At 40.1% G+C, this 21,747-nt stretch overlaps 1 protein-coding gene across 4 annotated transcripts in view; it reads right to left on the reverse strand.

The window, feature by feature from the left end:
* ryr3 (ryanodine receptor 3) overlaps positions 1 to 21,747 on the reverse strand; it is a 113,511-nt gene that overhangs the window by 28,493 nt on the left and 63,271 nt on the right. For all 4 annotated transcript variants that reach the window (XM_012918973.5, XM_012918971.5, XM_012918970.5 and 1 more), the window contains 20 exons: positions 20,699 to 21,308; positions 20,086 to 20,286; positions 18,039 to 18,141; positions 16,941 to 17,075; positions 13,665 to 13,938; positions 13,412 to 13,526; positions 10,895 to 11,027; positions 9,141 to 9,244; positions 8,208 to 8,343; positions 6,781 to 6,964; positions 5,584 to 5,686; positions 5,354 to 5,474; positions 4,465 to 4,634; positions 2,846 to 3,066; positions 2,336 to 2,426; positions 1,983 to 2,123; positions 1,246 to 1,409; positions 1,061 to 1,139; positions 783 to 872; positions 90 to 233 (listed from right to left, as the gene is read on the reverse strand). In XM_012918973.5, the coding sequence (XP_012774427.3) occupies positions 90 to 233; positions 783 to 872; positions 1,061 to 1,139; positions 1,246 to 1,409; positions 1,983 to 2,123; positions 2,336 to 2,426; positions 2,846 to 3,066; positions 4,465 to 4,634; positions 5,354 to 5,474; positions 5,584 to 5,686; positions 6,781 to 6,964; positions 8,208 to 8,343; positions 9,141 to 9,244; positions 10,895 to 11,027; positions 13,412 to 13,526; positions 13,665 to 13,938; positions 16,941 to 17,075; positions 18,039 to 18,141; positions 20,086 to 20,286; positions 20,699 to 21,308 (3,319 nt within the window). The remainder of the gene's footprint in view (positions 1 to 89; positions 234 to 782; positions 873 to 1,060; positions 1,140 to 1,245; positions 1,410 to 1,982; positions 2,124 to 2,335; positions 2,427 to 2,845; positions 3,067 to 4,464; positions 4,635 to 5,353; positions 5,475 to 5,583; positions 5,687 to 6,780; positions 6,965 to 8,207; positions 8,344 to 9,140; positions 9,245 to 10,894; positions 11,028 to 13,411; positions 13,527 to 13,664; positions 13,939 to 16,940; positions 17,076 to 18,038; positions 18,142 to 20,085; positions 20,287 to 20,698; positions 21,309 to 21,747) is intronic.

Genomic DNA, 21,747 nt, shown 5'->3' on the forward strand with positions numbered 1-21,747 from the left:
AAAATGAAAAAGGAGCGTCTAGGGAATTGTTGTCAGTTGATGAGATAGTAAATATGCATCACAAAAGGAAACATTTATAAATGTGTTACCTGGGACTCCGAGATCTTCCGCTGTTTTTCGCTCTCTCGTTGCTGGAACATCGCCTCACCCTCTTTGGTCCTCTCAATGTTCCAGCCCATAGCCAACATGCTCTTCAGTGACTCTCTCACTGGCCAGCGATATGTTTCTCTCTCCTACAGAATGAACACATTCACAGTCTAACACTCTGTCCTGTAGAAGACATGCAGGCTATATAGAATAGGCCTATAGACCAGATGTCACAGCTTAACAAAATGTGAAAACATTTACACAAAAATCAAACAAACACACATGTATTTCTTTTCAAACTTCTGATAAAAATGTCCTTGTAAAATCATTACTTATGATGTGGCTTTTTTCTTGCCGTCTCAGTAAACCGCCTCAGAGAGTTTTCAGAACATAAGTGTGTGTGTCTGTCCACCTTTGATAGTGTATAAATTTGTTTGTCTGTGGCTCCACCCTTGCATATTTTCTGGCTACCTTAGTAGGAGTTTTAGAGTTTATCTTACAGAGTATATTTGGCCTTCACCTCTCGTTTTTGACCCAACACCTGACACAAAACCCGAGTGGTGCATTTGCCCCTTTGGTTGATCCAGCCACTGTTCACAGAAGCCTCATCAGAAATACTCTCAAGCTGTCAAGGTGCCATTCTTCAACAAGGGTGACCAGCTTTCTCAGCTGTGTGAGCACTAATGTGCACGTACCTTCTCACTCAGAGATTTATAGGGCTTCAGGAGTGGATGGGTTTTGGCCTGCTCATCCACAGTGTCTCCATGTTTCCAGCCCACTGACATCTGCAACACAGTTTATTTCAATTAATTACACCATCTCGCATTTTATTAAACCATGAAATGTAAACTGTTTTAGTAAAATGACTGAGACTACAAAGTACAATTACAACTTTGCATTTCTTTGGATTTTTATAACATAAATCGACTCCAAGCATGAGTGAAGAAGACACTGAGAACACGAAGGCACGAACCTTCTCTGAGGACCACTTGTCATGGGAATGCTCTGCATATTTGTTGGCAATGTACTCAAGTTTTTCAGGAAGGGAGATACTGAAAAGTCAAAATTGTGTTTAAGTCATAACATATGAATAAAAACATTTAGAAACATGACATGAAACATGCTGCTTTAACAAGGCTGCATTTTTAGAACACTTACTTGGCAGTGCTGATGGGTTTGGGGTCAAAGTTACCCTGTGCGTCCATTGATGCCTGCTTCTCCAGCGTTGCACCTAAACTGGAATCCACAAAGTCTGGAGGCAGGGCCCCAGCGATTGCACACAGGCATGACTTGGCCATTTTGAAAAGTTCAGTATCATATTTCTACAAAATGTAAGAAGAGAGGGAAAGGGGTGCTTAGACGTTTCACCATTTCACTTTTATGTTTTCAGAACGTGTCTGCTGAGACAACTACAGTGGAGCAGAGTAGGATCAGCCCCCCTCCCAAAAAGGAATGAAAATGAAAGCTGGAAAAGTCTGCACCATGTAGTGACCTGTCACAGACTGATAAATGATTCATCTGATTTGGCTTTGCCTCAGCTGCACTGCTCACAAGCACTTCATTGAGCTTTCACTTCACTGCCTCTGACTACTGAGAACTTTTCTCTCAGGAGATCCACACTCAAGTGTTGAAAACTCAAGATTTAAATAAATAAATAAATAAGAATATATATATATATATATTTTAAATATGGGAGAACAGAGTTTTACAAGCACCACTCAGCTACCAAACATTTTGTTCTGCAAAAATGCGGTTCAGAAAAATACCACTTCTAGTCCTGGTTCATTCTCGGAGAACAACAAATACGCAAAATACAGAGAAATTTTACAGCTCTATGCACACTGGGCCAGCTCATCTTTAATAATAAATACTTATAAATAAATTCCTGGCTGTACCTTATGAGAAAGGGAGTCAAAGATTCCCCAGAAGAGTTTCTTGGTGAGAAGGAGCTCCTCCTCAGAGGCAGTACCAAAGCTGCCCATACCAGATGGCAGGCAGTAGTACTTCCAGTTCTGCTCGTAGTGATTGGTCAGCAGCTAGAAATAAGAAACACAAACACGCACAAAAATTCCTGAATATTTTTACACTCCAATTGCGATTGCTACAATCATGTTGTTTAACTCCGGAAGTTAGGAAGACAACGGGTTCCCAAATTTTACATTCCAGTGATTGCCTGTGTTATTTCTTCAATAACCTTTTTGACTCATACATCAAACACATATTAACAAGAAAGTGTTTTGCGTCTCACCCGGAGAGATATCTTGCAATATTCATTGAGCATTGGAACGTCGAACACCAGACGTCTGAGCAGCTGCTGCATCATAGAGGGACGCAGGTGTCTGTGAAATAAGTGCAGAATTACATCTGTGTAGGCGGAATATGATTTTCTCTTATGTGCATGTGCTCACATCCAAGAATATTTTAAGAACTGTGAGAAGGAAAATTTTTATGTTGTAACCTTGTAGCAGGCATATACTCTACGCACCATGCTGCACGAGTCCAGGTAAGGACATGGATCAAGGTCACGCTAAATGTGTTAAATTTACACCAAAATTAAAGCAGCTTGAGCTGCTATAATTTTCTACCATCACACAAAATTTGAAAATTTTACACACAAACAAAAGATGCAACCATTGAAAGATTTGAAAAGTGAAGCCAGCGCCCTAAACCTGCATTATTTTTAATGGCCAGCAGGGGGAAAATCCGGATTTCTTTAATTTAACTCAGCTAAGACTAAATAAAGCTAAAGAAGCCTTACTTGCAGATTGCCAGCAGACACTCTTCAATGGCATCCCTTTGGGCTTTGGTGAGTGAGCGGCCTTTTGACAGCCTGTAGATAGTCTGCAACGTGGAGTCAACCAGCTGTGCGTGGTGCTCTGTGCTGCCAAAGAGAGCGGCACAGCGGGTCAGCAGAGGCAGCAGAGCTGAGCCGATGTACCTGTTCATGGCCAGCGCAGTCTCTGTGGTGCTCAACACCTCCTGTGAGACAGAGAACAATGCATGTAACTGAAAAAGGAAGAGCAGCCCAATCTCTACACGCAGAGATTAACAGAAGGTGGAAGTGATTATAGGTTCCGCCAAATGTAAATATTATGCAGTTCTCTAATAGCAGAAAATGACAGCAAAGCTGAAGAGCTTCAATTTCCACTGATGTCACAGGCGGGGATAACTGTATTCATTAAAAAGCAAAGTTTGAGAAGTCTTTCTGTAGCTTCTTGTTATTTTTGTGGGAAACAGGTGGTGTTTGTGATGGTGTCATTTACCTTTTGCATGTAAATTAAGTTCCAAATGTAAAAAGTTCCGGATGGATACTTTTCAAAACTGGAAACGGCTTACTGTGAGCCATTCAACCGAAAATAATGGAAAGACAATTTGTTAGTAGAAAATGAATCTGCACTAAGAGCAGTGAAGGTGGGAATTTGTTCACAATTTTCTCCCTTTAAAAAACAAAAGAATAATAACGGAGCAAAGTAAAGGACTAAAGGAAAATAACCATAATTGAACTAGTTGATAATTACTTCGCTGTTTTAGACTATATTGCGTTATATTTGATCCATAGACTATACATAAGACATACATAACATATTTTGGGTATGTAGTAAGTGTGATGAGAGCAAGGGTTCACTTAATCACCTGTCAAGTCATTTTAAATGACTCCAAGTGTGTACCTTCGATGCACAAATTCTCCTTACAAAGAGCAAAAACTCACCAAAGGAAATTCAAACTTTATATCTAGTTTCTTATCATCTATCAAAGCTCCTCGGTCTGCAGCTTGTTTTTACCCTTTTGCCACTTTCAGGATCCTCTGGCTCATTGATTTGATTGACTGTTAATCTGTGCTAGACTGACAAATGGATAATTCAACCAAAATATTTCTTTCAAAGTGTTCGCAACTTCCCAGATCGTTCTGTGTAGCAAATGACCGGATAAACTGGGTTACGAAAAAATGTAGTCTGAGTGAAGTTTTTATACTGAACTGTTTAAAAGCTAAGGGTGACCTGATCAGTAGGCCGAATATTATGTTAATATTTCTAAAAATTTGCAACAGGCTTAGTAACTGTTCTGAGCAATCGGTGCTCATGTTTGATAAGATTTATTCCCTCTGTGGCACATTTGATGAGCAAACTAGAAACCTTCATTTCATTATCAGTAAATGACAAAAGACTTAAGATCTCAAAAATGTAACAGGAGCAGAGACGACAGAGACGATTACACCTGTCAGGTACAACTAGAGCTTACATCCTTTGTATTTGCAGAGACTAAAATGTACTTTTTCAGGAAGTGGATACAAATTCTTTGGCAGGTAGTCATTGACAAAATGGGACTTTGAAGGTGAAAGTGTGTGTGTGTGTGTGTCGTGAATGTTCTAGGACTTACCGTATCCAGAGACGCCGAGGCTCGGAGGTCAGGCAGGAAGCCAACCTCCAACATCTGGAGCAGGAAGCTCTGGTCCTCGATGCCGTAAACTCTGTCCAGGAAGAGCACCATGGGGGCCTTGTGGTCGGGACAGAAACAAGCTGACATGTCCGGTTCGGTCACTGTGCCATCTGAAGGTTGGTGGAGCAAAACAAAAACCAATGAAAGGGATTCACTGAAGAAAGTTTCAAATGTAACATGATTTCGGAATAAAATTAGGCTTTAGAGTTTAAGGGAAATGTAATCCCAGACACGATAAGCTGAGGAAACCAAGCATAAATGTGAAATGTATTTATTTTCTGGTGTTCTTGCTGTTGAGCATCGTTGTAAGCCATAATTTTATAAGCAAGGCACAAAGTAGAAAGGTACTAAAAACACAATGTAGGCATATTGGTTTTCCACAGAGATGTAGAGGGAAGCAAAGGCTCTCTCCTAAGTGATGTCTCCTGCCATTGCAAAGGCACTTACAATAATATACGTCCAGTTAGCAGAGCTGTGATGATACTCTGCAGAGTTATGAAATTATTTCAGCTTCCTTAATCTGGCAGCACGACACACATGCTGTACCAGGCAGAGTTTTTATTATTTGCCGAAAGGCAGTAAGGTAATGCGGCATGTTTGTTCAGCAGGATGTGGCAAAAACTGTTTGTGATCTACAGCAGCCCAGGTTTGCCTGTAGAGTATAAATTAGATTTTTAATCAGACTACCGTGCACCTTCAGCCATGAATCTAAACTAAACAACATTTTTCTTTCCCCAGGTAGACCTCCCGTCTCACCTTAATTCACTTCTGTTTATGCGTTTCCTTTTAACAATCAGAAACTGCCTAAAGCAAACTTAGACCGGCATACCTTTATTAACGACAGGCATTTTGAGGGGGATGCTGATGACGCCCACCAGGTCCGAAGTGGGAACCAGAGAGCGCAGGATGGCTCTGATACGCAGCGCCTCACCTTTACCTGCATTGATAAGCTGTAAGAGATGCACAGGCACAAAACAAAAAAATCTCTTTCTCATAAGAGTCCCTGTGACAGTATACAGAATCTCATTCTTCAGCTCAGGCTGTTGTCGAAGGCCTTACATGCATCTCAGGAGCACAGCGTCCCAGCAGGTCAATGAGGGCAGAGTAGAAGGACATGATGGCGTTGCCCATGTGAATCACTTCCCCTTCCTCCTCACCAGACCTGAAACAGACAAACACACTATATAAAAATTATACGCACAGTATAATAAATATTATCCTGAACACGAGAAACATTTCTTGGAAGTTGCAGACAAGCTCTGCAGCGTGGTTTCAGGATACGGCGGGCAACAGAGGCGCAGTAAATTGGGCAATTTTGTGAGCATTTATAATAATGTTTTGGCACAATACATGATCTCCTTGCAGGCTATTCTGTTACACATATTGATTTTGAGCAGCTTTCCAATCTCTCTCCCCACTTCAGGCCATACAAACTTTCAACATTAAAATTCAGTCAGTGTTACAGGCTTTGTATACTTATGTAGAAAGGCAGGGACAAACAGCCAATGCCAGGGATAATGTATTCCTTTCTTTTACATATTCTTCCAGAAAAGTACCTTTTTTCATACTGTCCTTAGGCTCCAATTATGATTTAAAATCTCTGATATTTTTTTATTCAAGACTTGCTTTAATAACACCTGGGTTGCAGTTGCATTATAAGACTTTCCAGTAGTTGAAAAAGTTTTTCATTTTTTCCCCTCTTTTTTAAAAAATGTCAAAGTCATCCGAGATAAATGATCGCTTAAAAAAAAATATCTGTGGTTCTTAAATGTGTCTTCAAACACATGAATGTGAATTTAGCTGCTGAAGTAAATTATATTTTGCTAAATAAAGAGTAAATTAAGAAGATTTTCTTGTTTTGGTAGGAGGTTTTTTTTTTTTTAAAGAGAGAGAACAAAAGACAATTATTTGATAAAACTCCACTTTCAAACAGCAATTACCTCTCTCTTTCTCTTCACTGTTCTCTTGCTGGGCAAAGGCAATGAAATAAACTTAGATCTCTTTTCCCGTAATGTGATATGGCTCTATTTGAGGGTCTAGCAACAAAGAATAATGCTGGTTTAGCTAAGCACACAGGGAAATCTAACTAAAAGTAACATTTCACACAGAGACCCAGATAATGAGAGCCTTAATCACAAGAGACTGGCTTTAGAGTTTCTGAATGGGTTTCTTAGTGTCTCGTGGTGATAAAAATGCTGATTCAGTAGATTTTAAACACTGTGGAAAAAGAAAACAAAGAACTGGTGTCGTTTTTACCCAGTAGTGACTCCAGCAGGAGTCTTGGGCAGGTCCAGGGCAGGATCTTCAGAGATCTTGATGGCCTCTTCCATGGCAGCCAGCAGACCCTGACCTCCCTCGCCCCTCAAGGCTGGGCCGAAACACTCTGGACGTCTGATGAGCAGCTTCACCACCACGTTGGCATTTTCCTCCACGCTCTCACCTGGTGTGAGGAAGAAAAAAAAAAAGGAGGAAAAAAAAGCAGACCAATGGAAAGGAAAATTGTTATTATCCCCAAAAGGAAAGGTGAGAGTCAGCTAGAGTGTAAAACCCCTGAAAGTGGTATTCAGCAGCTTCTAAAGCACCGCTACATTTTTTATCCAGGAAAAGCCGACTCACATTTCCACGTGAGTCCTCAGCAGGACCCTGGCATCTTTAACCAGTGGATTTTTTAAATTTCTGTGCAGTTTTTCATTTCTATTCCAAAAACAGCATCACTGTTAAATCCCCTGCTGCTTTAATACACAATACTCACAATTATACAGATGCAGTAAAATCACCCTAGACTGTTTCTTTGTTGCGATGCCATTTTTTTGTTTTATCTCAATACTTATTTATTGCTCAGTTACACATATTCAGCGACTTAATTAGATTATATTTTCTTTAAAATGTCTTTAAAAAGCATCTCGGGGGTGTCCTCGGGAGGTTGAAGCTATGGGAAAGTTTTTCTAGTTTGTAATAATACTTTTTATGTAACACACTGCACAGTAACTAGTTTTTGCACATTCAATTAAAATCCAGATATTAAAGAAGACTCGAATAAAAAACAAAAATCAAGTAAATCATAAATCACACACATAACACAACAGCGCCACATACATATGTATCCACCAAATATCCTTACCACATACGAATATATGAAAACACTCAATATAAAATATAGTTTTTGCTTTGTTTGCTTTGCTTACCCCTTGCCAAATTCCCCTCCCCCTGTCTGTCTCCTTTCTCATTCCCATGTTGTCTTTATACAACGTGTTCAGCTTTTAAGTATTCCTTGCACCATATAGGTTTAGCCTGGTGTCTGACCTCGTCTGTTCTCCTGACAAAGTCGAACTGACCACGTGTATACTCAAATGTATGCCACAATTAAAGCCTCTTTGAACTTTAAGATAGCCTCTGGTGTCATGTATGTCAGGCTTGGGTACAAGCGGAGGCTTCACACAATGGTACACTCAGATATCGACAAAAAACTTCTGTGTTTACAGGATAACTCCACAAGCAATGTTTTCCTTCTTTATTTAACATTTTCCAGTCTGTTGCACTTCTAATCAGCATGCTGATGGGTGCAGTCGGCATGCTTTGTTGTGAAACAAACCAAAGGCCAAGTATATCACTGCACCAAAACGAGCAGAGGAACAGAATTGCCAGGGATGAAAAGTCATCTTAGTGCTCAGTATAAAACATACCGTTGCAGAAAACGGCGAACCTCAGGAATGAGAGGTAGCGCTCTCCCTCTATGGGGTTCCAGCCGAGGTCTGGGTATCCCTTAGCCACCAGCATGGCGCAGCTCTGAAGACCACAGCCTGCTAGGTATGTCACCACCTACGGTCAAGCAATTCTGCTTCACTCCTGGGTATTATAATGGCACACTGTCTTTCTGACTCAGTGTCAGCAACAGTGACAGCTTGAAAGCCTCTGCTGAGCTAAGCTTTTCCAGCTGTCACAAAATCATTCAGCACTTTTCATAGAAAACTTTGGTGGCCTGAGCTTTCTATTCTTATCTGACTTGCTTCCTCTATAATTGTATGTGTCATCCGAGTAGCACTGCGTTCTAGTATTGACAGATGATTAGCACGTATTCTTCCTCTTCTGTGGCCTCCTCAAACTTTATGAACACTGAGCTGCACATAATTGGAAGAACATGTCTTGTGGGTTGGCGAAAGCCAGATTTTAAACCAAAACCAACATGGTGGCCTGAAATGTGTTGGCAAAAACTTTCAAGATGAAGAATAAACCTAGCAGCAGAATGCAATGCAAGGTTTAGACAGTGAATAAGATCCTGTATCCACATAATTCCCTAATTCTTAATGTTTGACTTTATAAATAACTAAATGGATCCTGCATATGTTTTATAGTACAATCTGTTTTGGTATTTGATGATAATATGAACATGTGATCAGTATACTGGTTGTACATTTAGCTAGTTGTACAGTTCAGTTTCATTCACAACTTTCCAAACTAATTTTAAACACTACATCTGCTAAAACAACAACAAGTTATGGTCAGAATAGAAACTGGCTACAATCTAATGAGCCTGCAAACATAAAGTGCTGTGTGATTTTTAGCTGTGCTGTTGAGTATTTCTTTGAGTAAGGCTGCGATTTCATTCGTCATCAAACCTTCTCCAGATCAGGCTCCTCCAGGGCCAGCGCCAGACCGTTGTTGTCCATCACTGAAGACGCTGCGACATCCAGCGGAGTGGAGCCCCGCATAGCTTCAGAGGCTAAACACACACAGAAACAGGCCGTCAGCAACAGAGCAAACTTTGCATTAGTTCTGCATTAAACAACAGGGGGCAGTGTACCGACACAGCACATCAATCTTGATATTCTCCAGTCTGCATCTTTGAAGCTCAGAATACCAGGTCCCATTAATCAGTTTGTCAACACCTGCCCTTTTTGCAATATTACTCCATTTTTAAAGCGTCAATGCAGTCGAGCAGATACTACAAAACCACTTAATATTGCAGCACAATGCAGACTATGTTACATATTATTAATTTATAGGAAAACGTGGCTTGTAAAAGAGGCAAATTCTAAAAGTGTCATATAAAAAGGGCAACAACTAGTGTGTTTTCATTCAACTGTCCTCTTCAGATCATGTGACCCTGTCCTCTTCCAGAGCCAGGTGCTTTAGTTTACGTGTTACACAGGCACGCAGATCTCTGTGACTCATGTCCTGCTCTGGACGCCTAAATAACCCTCATTTACTGCTCGCCATTCTTCTCTCTATCAGCTGCCTCCCTCTGTGCCCCTTACACTTTCAACTTGACATACTGGCATTTTGAAATCGAGCCTGTTACTCTTCTTCACCAGCTGCTTCCCACAATATCAGCAATAAGTCTGCAGTGAAAAAAAACTGTCGTAGCCCGTAGCAACTATTGGTTTCTGCACACATTATGTAGCAGCAAAAAAGTTTAATTGACGCAGTATGGAGAATACTCAGGAACATATTCAAATGCCAAGGCATCCTCATAACCAGTGTGTTCTCCACTGTCTGTTTTTGCCCCAGCTTGTTCCTTTCCTTCATATTAAAAAAAATCTATTCAATTTCAGATTTTTCATGTATCAGGACATAATAAATAAAACCATCTAATCCTCATCAGGTTCTAAAATTAGGTAAATACTTCCTAACCTGTACCATACGTGACAACATAGCAGTATATATTTAACAAAAATTGAGTCACAATGTCAAAGAAGTGTATGAATAACATAAGTACACCCTTACAGATTTCATAGAATTAAGAAGTTGGAGCCACGTGTTGCTCATCGAATGCACCTAATCGTCAGCAAGTGTGAGCACCTCCATAAATGCAGAGGCTTTGCTGGTCTGAAACATTCAGGAGTGTGTTAATGCAATGCCAGGAGGAGCAAAGACAATAGAATTGGCCTAAAGGGACAACTGTTGTTGCCCGTCAATCTGGGAAGGGTTCTAAGACCATTTCTAGTTTGAAGTTCATCATTCTATAGCGAAGAAGATTATTCAGAAGCATACAAAACTTTTCTCAGGAGTGGACATCCCTGCAAACTAATCCCAAGGTCAGACTGTGCAATGCTTAGAAAAAATGCTAAAAGCCCAAGAGAAACAGGATTTGGGCATGTTGTAGTCATTGAGGCAACCATGAACTCCTTTGTTTACCAAAGCATGTTAGAGTCAAATAGGAAGCCATCTGTCCAACAGCTACAGCTCAGCTGATGTTGGGTCATGCAGCAGAGCAATGGTCCAAAATGCAACAACAATTCTACAACATAATGGCTAAAAATGAAAAATCAATGTGTTGCAATGGCCCAGTCAATGTCTTAAGACAGCTGTGCATAAATTAAGTTGAGTTTTTTTTTTCCAAATAAATAATGAAAAGGCAAAATATACTTACCCAATCCGACGCTGCTGTTCTCCAGCAGGTAGCTCAGGTGGTCAAACATGGCTTTCTGGTTTTGCCGGCTAATACGGCAGAAATAGCACAAGAAGCGACAACAGCTAGCTACCATCTTGGGGAAGGCGATCTCCTGTGGAAGAAAAAAGTAGACTGTATGGATCAATCTGCAGCCAAATAGCCCCAAATAAGCTGCAGTAGGAGCTCAGAAATATTAGAATTCTTTTTAATGTCACTACAGGATGCAGAGTACTAGATGCTTGGGTCTGATAAAGGTATCTAAACTATCATAAAGAGTATCATGGAATCAATAAATAAAATCTATTTCCTGTTTTGAACACAGAAACTGAAAAATTGTTTGACCTTCAAGCCCTTTTGCATCTAATGCTTTTAGATCTGTGCCATCCTCATTTTTCTAAGTCCTCACATGGGCTCAGTCCAAGCCTCAGGCTGAGCATAAATCACTAGAGTCATTTGCTCTGTAGCAGAAATGCAGAAAAAGTAATTGACAGCAGAGGAGGAGAGAAACCCCATTTTACTTTAGGCAGATTACAATCTGCAAAAATGCACAGCACAGAAAATCACATTTATCAGACAACTGACAAATATTGAACTTTCAATCATGCCAAAGCTTCCACCTCTAAAGGCAGATTTGACAGAAACTTTGAAAGCACAAACAATTTTACTTTGAGAATATACAGCTTAACAAGTTTCTTTGTTGATTCCCCATATGCGGTCCCGCTGTGCGTGACCGGGAGCAAACTTTCTGTCAGTGTCCGAGTTCAGAGATTTATTCCTTCATAATATTCTATAAACCATCTGTCTTGATTGCGTGATAAAACCTACGACTCGCACAATCTCATAATATACAGCACCATGCCACGACTGAAACAACATCAGCGGTAATCAAACAGCAAATATTAAAAACCTGATCTATATTCACGACTGTCACTGTATATGGCCACAGCGAGCGAGGTACACGTATCAAGTGGCATGAAACCAGTCAGGAATTTATGCTATGAGCCTGTGCGATCACAGTGCCAGAGACAGACACGAAGGTCTGAATGTCTCCCTGAGGTCCGTCTGTCTGAGGTTCACTTCAAGCTTGGCACTGGCTGCAGCATTAAATCGCAACCAGCTCTTCCAGCTTCTGTCAGCACCACCCAAAAAGGACATGTCTGAGTGGCCTCCTGTCACCCCTCTGATACCTTTACTCCTCTGTCCTCTCTATTACGCTGCGGTTTTTCTGGGTATTAAGCAGTTTCTCTTGGCTCACTTCAGCCTCTTTTGTTTTCCTGAGATCGGTATACAACTTATTAAGCATTAAAAGTTCTGTCAGTCACAAACTCAAACTCTTCCCCTAAAACTAAGCTTTGTAACAGAAAATTAACCTGCAAATGTTTTGCTAACAGATTTACTGTATGAGTCATTTTGCAAGCAAAAATACCCAAAACAAAAACACGCTTGTTTGGGTTCTTTAAAATTGATGATTTGCTCCTCCTTTTGCTACATTTAATTCATAACTGTCATGATCCTGGGTCCTTTTGACCCAGCGTTTTGTGTTTTCTCTTCTTGCGATTTTGGTTCTGTTCTTCCTCTGTTTAGTGTTTACTCTGTTCTGCCCGTGTGTTCCTGTATTTAGTCCGTGTTTCTTAGTTTGTGTCCTTTCATGTGTAAGTTCCTGTTTTATTGTGAAGGTCTGCGTCTTATGTGAGTGTTTTCAGTTTGCCTCCCTAGTCTCGTCACGTTAATCACTCCCAGCTGTGTTCCCCACCTGTGTGTAATCTCCCTGTGTTCTCTGAGTGTATTTTAGTTGTGTCTTCTGTCCTAGTAGTTGCTGGTTCGTCTGTGTTGTTTTCCCTCGGTCTCCCTGCATCTCTCCATGCGTATTTCCCCGGACCTCCCTGCATCTTCGTTTCTGGTTTGTTTTGTTAGTTTTACCCAGTTTAGGTTCCAGTTTCATGTTCCCAGTGCCTTTGTTGTTTGTATTCGTTAATAAATACTCACCTGCACCAGAGCTGCCGCGTCCTGGTCCTAAATAATTCCACACGGCTTGCCCCGGCAAACCATGACAATAACTGATTTTTGGCTTGAAGGCTAATTATTGACCAAAATAAGGAATGTGAGGAAAGTGGGCGGGGCTCTGAACAACTATGGAAACTTCTTTTTTTTGTATTTTGTATAGACAACAGCTTTCATTAACACTTTTCCTTTTATAACCACTTTTTATTAACACAATCTACACATTAATCATGATGAATTGTACCCCTAATTATGGTGAAAGAGGCCACATAACAAATAAGAATCCGTCAAAAACATGTACAAACTTCTTTAAAAAGTTATGAACAGGATAAGGAGTTTTAAAGAACTTCTCCAAGAGTTAAGATTGGGAGCTACTATTTCCATACATGACTAAAAAGTTAACAGTTTCAATGAATACGATCCATTAAAAAAGGACTGACTCGATAGTTTGTAGTGGTCAAGGAAAACCAAAAACATGAGCAATGTTAAGCTCACCTGTGACTTGTCTCCCCCAAGCACGTTCACCATGACCTCCATGACTGTCTCATGCATGCCCAGCACTCTCATCAGATTAGGATGCTGGTAGAAAACCTTGTTGTTCATGATGTCGCTAAGAACACAAAGCGATTTATAAAGCCCACAGTACTGTAACCGCGGGAGAGTACACTGTTCACAATGATATATTTCTAGAATCGGGCATTGTTTTTATCATTTATAACAGTGTGCGCATCATAATATATTTTCTTACCCGAGCCCATCAATCATGAGTTTCTCCTCTTCCTTGCCCATTCGCACTGATAGCAGAGATCTGATTTGACCCAGAGATGCCAGCAGGTTAATAGCATCTTGCACAGATGCGGCACTGATGGTGTACGACTTCTTCATGGCCCGAAGCAGTTCCCCGATGCCGTCATACTGTCTCCTCAGCAGGCTGAACATCACTCTCACCAGCTCTGAGTCCTGAATGTGAGACTCCTGAGCCCAACTGGTTATGGTCTGGGAGATAAGCTCCTTCAGGTTGGCTGGAGAAGAGACAGTTCAGTATTCTTAAATTGAGAAATAGAAGCAGTAAATAAAGGTTGCTCTACAATCATGTATCTGTCAAAGCTTCAGTTGATTTTTGTTGTCTCTCAAACCTTTGAATGAGCAAATTAGAGAAAAAATAAAAATCTATGGACCGGGCACTTCAAAAGCATTGTTCATTAGGAAAGATGGATGATATGCCCTTTATTTTTTCTCTTTTTGTTCCAGAGATATACAAAGACAAGCTAATTAAACTGTAGTATAGGTTTTAAAACTGTATATTTTAAACTTTATCTTAAAGTCTCATGAAACTTCCCTCTTAACGATGCCAAGCACCAATAAAACAAGGACCAGTGGAGAAAAACTTGAAGTCATATGAAGTTGTAGCTAAATGCTGCACCTCTCAAAACACTGCAATTCCAAAGCCATCGCTGAACCTTGAGCGTTTAATCCAAATAGCGCAACATCTGCTTAAAACAAAGGGCCGGATTCAAGCAGAATCATAATGAGACAACAGAGACTGTGTAGATGCCCTGAAGGTGAAAGTGTTGCAAATTCACATCTGCTCTGAATCATCTCAAACCATGGCTCACAAGGGAGTCACTGAAAGCTTATGCAGTCTGCGTGCTAATCTGCAAATGACAGGCAAAAATATAGACATGAGCACTGGCACAGCGCTGTACTCCAAAGTCAGCATAAACCATGAACTGAATTGGCTTAATTAAAGCTCTTAGAAAATGTAAATTAGTCTATTAGTCGGAACTAATTGGGAGCTTTAATATTTTGTCAATATATTGGATGTAACCCCACAATCATCTCCTGATGAGTCTATGAGGATGCTAACAGCATATCTGAAGCACGCTAGAGTGATGCAGGAATATAAAGAGAGGAACAAAAACAAATTTAATCACAAGTTCAAGCCAAGGCGGTTGATATTAAAGCTGGCATTTAAATCTTGGAAATAAGCTCCTTAGCTGTTGGCAAACTAAAAAAAACAAAAAGCCTTATGGATGATTCCAAGTTTTTATAACTTCTGAGTAATCTGACTAATTAAACAATGCTGTGAAATCAACAATAGGTGCTTCGATGCTTTTCATCAAAAGAATAAGGAAGCAAAAGTTTTAGAGACAAATTACTGGCTTTAAAGTTTTATAACAGTGAATGAGCGTTACCGTCAGTTAATGAAAGTAATCATCCCCATCCCAAAAGGACTGACTAGGCATTAATTATATATAATCTGACATATAAAGATCCGACAATAAAATTACACGTTGAAAAAATTAGCAGCTCTAACTTTGTCAGGCAAGAGAAGCAGCTTATTTCGCCCGTCCATCCTTTTGTCAGACTGTTTCATCAATTTATTTGATGAACAAAACAGACTCTGACAATGCTGCAACGCTGAGTCAAGTGAAAAAGCAGAATTCAACCCATATTTCACTCACAATAGAACACAGCAAACGTGGTAAAAGTTTAAAATGTGAAAATGTACACTTTGAAGAAAGAACTAAGGTTATTTTTTTAATATTTCATGGCAGCCAAACCTCTCCAAAAAGTTGAAACTGGGCCATGTTTACCACTGTCAGGTGACAGTCTGTTAATGTCTGGGAGCTGAGGAGACTAGTAATAATGTCCAATGGTCTGATAAGGGATTCTAGGGATTCTCTTAATTTTATGATGTGTCCAAAGTTTCAGCTGGTAAAAGATCTGGACTGCAGGTAGGCAAGTTCAGTATCTGGACTCTCCAACTATGAGAGCATACTGTTGTAATAGATAGAGTTTGCAGTTTAGCAGCATCTTCCTTAAATATGCAAGGACTTCTCTGAAAAAGATGGCATCTGGATGGGTGAATATGTCCCTCTAAAACCTGCATATATGTTTTAGCACTCATGGTGCCTTTCCAGATGTGCAAACTGCCAGTTCCAGAGGCAGTAATTCACCTCCATACAATCAGAGATGCAGTTTTCCACTTTTCTTTAGCACATTTTTAATGAGCTTTGGCCCAAAGATGGTGGTGTTTATGGATTAATTTTATGTGTGGATTCTTCTTTGCATTAACCTGCATTTGTGGAAGTGTATTCACAGACAAAGATTTCTCCATCCAATACTGACACCGTTAATTGTGGATTGGTGAAACTTTGTCTCTCTCAGACGTTACGTTTTTTTAATTATTTATTTTTTTATATCCAATCCTGTTACTGATCTATTGCATGTTAATGTAATTAGTTGCAAAATGTTCCTCCAACTGTTTTTTTTGTACCACTCACTTTTCCAGCTTTTTGTTCCTCTGTCCCAACGTTTGTCAGGCACATTACTACCAAACATTTCAACATAAGCTTATTTTTTTCATGATATAATAAAATGACTCAAATCAAATATTTATTTTCTATGTTCTATTGTGAATAAAATACAGTTCATGACATTTGCAAATCATCGCATGCCGTTTTTATTTAAACTTTACTTAGCATCGCAACATTTTTGGAATTGGGTTTGTAGACATGCTAAAGCAGATCCATCAGGATAATCTTGAATCAGAACATCCGTCCATTTATAATGCTTTTGAATAATGCAGGCTGGAGCAAGGTATTAAAATTTATGGCAGAGAGTCTTGCAGGAACTGTCCATTAGTCTTATTCTATTATTTGAAACAGAACAAAAACATACTTTGAGCAAAGGGCAGCAAAAAAGAAAAAGCTTGAAGCAAAGAACTAGTGATTGGAAAGTGTTTTGTGGTCTGCAATATTTATTATGGATAAATCGGTACCGCTTTATGATTTTGAATGTCAATATAATATTTAATGCTAAACATAGTTATGTGGTATATGTTTAGAAACTGATAGCAACCACAATAAAGTCCTGCTTACGTGTTGCAGCACCAAGATAAACACTTGAAATAATAAACCTTAGCCTTGCACTGCCGTATGCATTGCTGAGTTATTGTTAAACTTCAGTACAGTTACTGGTCGCTAGCTTGTTTTCTTCTTTGGTGTTAAAGGCTACTTACTGGGGGCAGCCTGTTCAGTCTCTGTGGGTTCCTGCTCTGTCTTCTGTGGTGGGCCCTTGATTTTATACAGTAAAGCCAGAAGACGGCCTTTAATTGAAGTGTCCTGTTCTTCTTCTTCTTCCTCCACTGGAATTCCTGCCAGGAGAAATGGAGGCGCTCAGAGATTTATCCTGGTATACCGACTGCTTCCATGTGCATTGTGTAAAGGAAACAAAAACCCATTTTAACGATCATTCTCATAACATAAACATATTTATGTTGCCAGATAATATTAACTTAATTTGCAGAGCACTTTTTACAACACACAGTTACATAGTGCTTCACATTTTAATAAAAGAAGTGTTCCCAGCATGCAAGCAGACAATCATAGGATAGTATAGGTTCTTCTTACATTCATTCACACATACATTCATTCCATACAAGCAGTCGGTGCGAAGAAGATTGGGGAATATAATAACATACTGTATAAAATGATTTTTCCGCAGTCATTTAAAACAAACAAGTCCTGAAAGGCTGAGGATGGCTGTTCCAAAATTAGGTGCTACAAGCTCTGGATTTAAATTAAGAGTGTGAACCAACCAGAAGTCTCTGATCAGATGATCAGAGAGACAGGCTGCTGGAATAAGGTCTTTGCTGGTCTGTAACGTAAGAAGAACCCTGGCAACTTACAGCTCAGAACCTTTTTAAATATTAATTCAGAGTTTCACTTGAATCCAAACGAGTGAAGCTACAATGTGTATGTATCCTTTGTGTATTGTCATCACAAGAACTGCTCAGAGAATCTTATTAATATGAATTCTGAGCACCACAAAGAATAAAATCTCAAAGAAGTGGGGTGGAGGTGGGATGCAAAGTGGCTTGCAGATGTGCAGCAACTGTTGGCAGAGATTTTCTAGCAGAGTCCTCAACTTATTTTTGAGGACAGTGTTTTAGCTCGACTTCATGGCCTGTCTGAATAATGCTATGGTTAGTTTTGTGTGACAAGATGTCCTTATCAGAAGATCTACAGTGACACCTTTAGACATTTATGAACAGAAATGCATAACATCTTTATACAAGTTGTATCAACAACATTAACTGTCAGCAGTTGGACTTTACCACAATGCAGCCGCAGTTCTTCATGGAACGAGTTGAGCTCATCCTGGATCTCCACGGGACAGGGGCAGTCCTCACCTGCACTGAAATTCAACAGGATGTTTATCTGCAGAAAACAAAAGAGTGTTTACATTATAAGACCAGAAAGCACTTGAGAACAGCAACACGGAAAATAATTTTAGATAGGAAGTGAGATCAAAAGAAGGAAGGAGAGTGGTAAAGAATGAATAAAAGAAGGACTGCACAGTAGAGAGCAGTGGAAAGTCACAGAGGCAAGCACATTACCATTTTAGAGTCACAGCATAATTACTCATGTAGTCTCCTGCGGTAAGTGCTCACATGGGCTTGTCAGATAGTGGCCATCTGATGAACTCAGACAGAAATAGTCTGAGCATTTTTATATCACACCCAGTCAAATGTGAAACTAAAAACATTAAACAGGTATTTACATAATATAATGCAGAAAATACTTAATGTATCATGTAGAACCACAGATCTGCTGTGCTTGCTACAGGTCACAAGTTAACTATAAAACACTAAATATAAATGAGATGCATCCATCGCAGAGTCCAGGTTAGCCTATTCCCATGTCTATTTTAGGCAGAGCTTTTTAATAAACCACGGGAGGTTTCTTATTGTGGAGAATCTCGCTTACAGTATGCACCTGCTGCTGACCACCACAACTTAGTTTCAGGGATCAGAATATATCTTGGAAGTGCTTATCCTCAAGGTTTCACAGCTCAGAGGATGCACAATTAAATATTTCAAACATGAATGCTTTGCAGTCATGCAGCAACCTTGTCTAGTCACTACCAGGTTGTTTTCAACAATACTACAGGACAGGGCAAGCGATGTGAACACAGAACACATCAGAGACTTGATTCCTTATTTTCTTTCCTTATTTACTCAATGTTTCCTATTCTCTAGTCTGGCTCAGAGACATGCTACAGTTTACATAAAAATATACTATCTAGCAGAACACTGGATATTGGATTTTGACAGCAGCGTAACCTCGTTTTGTTTTCTTCTGGCTTCAACAGACAATGACCTCCAGATCGTACTGAAGAGATTTTCAGTGAAGTGGCAAGAATGGTTCTCTAAGGCCATGGTCCTCAGCCAGAAAAGGGTGCAGTCCCTCCTCTGGGTTGGAGATGAGTTTCTGCCCCAAGTGGTGGAGTTTAAATATCTTAGGGTCTTGTTTACAAGTGACGGGCGAATGATTGACTGAGATTGACAGATGGATCAATCCTGCAGTGATGTGGACTCTGCACTGATATCTTCTTGTGAAGAAAGAACCAATTGAAATAGTTTGGGCATCTGAACAGGATGCATCCAAGAGCTCTCCTAGTTGAAGTGTTGCAGGCAAGTCCCAACCAGAACATGCTTTAGAGATATCGGTTATATCTCTCAGCTGGCTTAGGAACACTTTTGGTGTCCCATTAGATGAACCGTATGTCTGTTTAAAGTGCTCCCCTGAATAGACTCTGCAACCCAGAAAAGCAGTGATGGATGGATGGATGGATGGATGGCATTTTTACTTTGATAAACTTAAGATTTTGCAAACATTTTTCACAATGGTCTATAGAAAGGTTCATTAATCATGTGCCAGTTGTTTAAGTTCATCTTCTGCTTAAACATATTTGACTTATAAAAAATGAACCCACTGTAACATAAAGTGCTCCTGTGGGACTAATAATAATTTTACCCTGTAAGAGGCCAAAGGTTTAACTATCACTGCAGGGCCAATTCACTCCTAAGTTAATTTTAGCTGCACATATGGCCCAGTTTATCCTTCGGGAATTCCAGCAGAAAATAAAGTTAAGAAACTGAAAACTAAAAGGCAATTAGAGAACTGCAGCACCTTGTGTTCTAGTGTCTGCCTCTGACTCTGTTCTATTCAAGGTCATTGATTTTGTTTTTACCCCAAGGTCTAGGCGATCCGTCCAGGGTCTTATGACAGTATGCAAACGGAAACCACCTTGAACATAAATTACATCTCAGAGAGGATGGAAACACTTTCTCATACACTGGCCCCTCTGCGGTGTTGTACCTGCTCCTGCGGAGGTGAACGAAACTCTTTGGTCTTTTTGGCAGTGACAGCGGCAGACATGTTGAGAGCCAGCATTAGCTCATTGTAGCGGAACTTCTGATTGTACTGCAGCTTGGACACGAAGCTGTCGGAGAAGGAAACAATGGATTCGATGCGGTGCTTCAGCTCGCAGTCACAGAAGTAGTGGAGCAGCTCACACATCTGAAAAGGACAGAAATCTGTGAACAACTCAAAGGTTTTCTGTTTCTTTATGTCTCTATTGGTTTTGATTTTGTTTGTTTCACTGTATGAATGACATTTTTTTGATTTAACTTCATAGCTCCATCTCCATTATGCATGATTATTATTAGCAAGTTTTAGTCATTTATAGAACATTAGTATTCAGCCACTGCCTTACTTTCTACTCATGAATTCATCTCTCAGCAAGCGATAAATCATAAAAAAATCAAAACTGCTGACAAATGGGGAATTAGTGTACCTAATCTCATGAAGGCAAAATTAAATTTTAATTAAAACCTTGGCAGATAAATTGATGGAGTTAGTTTAATTCAGCTATTTCCTGTCTTCAGTTTATCACTGAGCTTAATCATCTGTGAATGATTATTGTCATCACCTGGCGTTTGACAGACTCTGGCAGAGACTTCTCCAGCAGGCCTTTAACTTGCGGTTTGCTCTCCTTGGTCTCTTCCTCCCCTGCTTCTACAGCCTTCTCCTCATTCTTGCTCACCTCCTCCTTCTCCCCTGACACGGCCACCTCATCCCCCTTAACTTCCTCACCCTCTTTGGTCTCTCCGAACACATTGGGGTCGATCAGGAGGAGAATCAGCCTCACCTCATCACTGGTCAGGACTCCCATTATTAACAGCGTTCCAATCAGTTTCAAAATGGGAACAAACTGGTACTCAAGACTCCCGCCTACTGGGTCTCGGATGTGTGTCCCTCCACCTTGCACTGCCTCGGTTAGCATGCTGATGGCTTTTTCCTTTAGGATGCCCAATGGGATCTGGGGGCTGTAGAGGAACTGTTGGCGTTTGGTGTTGATGATTCCCACAGGGGAGAAATTGACCCGAGGTTTAAGGGAGGTGCTTAGGTCCACCCCAGGAAGTGAATGTCGCTTGGACTCATCTGGGAACAGCTTGATGGAGCGCGTTTCATCCGTCACAGGGATAATGAACTCGTTGTTCATCATTAGACGGGCTTCCTTTGCTGTCTCAAGATGAATGCTGACAATAAGTAGAATTAGTTCAATCATAGCATGAGTAAAGACACTGGCTATTACAAAAACACGCAGAAAAATGATTCATGATCTCTCCTAAGAACTATGAATTATGCTGTATTAGTATGGTTTCCACAAACCAACAGTACCCAATAACCACAATACATCTGTAAGAGATAGTAGTTGTGGTGATGAGTGCCTGACAAGCAAATAATGTGCTGATTGCTCAAACTCTGTTACTCATAATCAAATTTCTTAAACCAAACCCTCCCGTTACAAAGGCTTTAACAATCACTGCTTAAAAGTGAATTTTCAGCAATATAGAAGGTACACATGAGTTTGCTATTTGACATCATGTGAAGAAAAGACAGTTTAAACAACAACACTGAGATGTGAGGTGGAAAAACAAACACAGCAGAGGGATTATTAAGATTTATAGCACAAAT

This window comes from Maylandia zebra, linkage group LG15, assembly GCF_041146795.1.
Source record: "Maylandia zebra isolate NMK-2024a linkage group LG15, Mzebra_GT3a, whole genome shotgun sequence".
Taxonomy (NCBI): domain Eukaryota; kingdom Metazoa; phylum Chordata; class Actinopteri; order Cichliformes; family Cichlidae; genus Maylandia; species Maylandia zebra.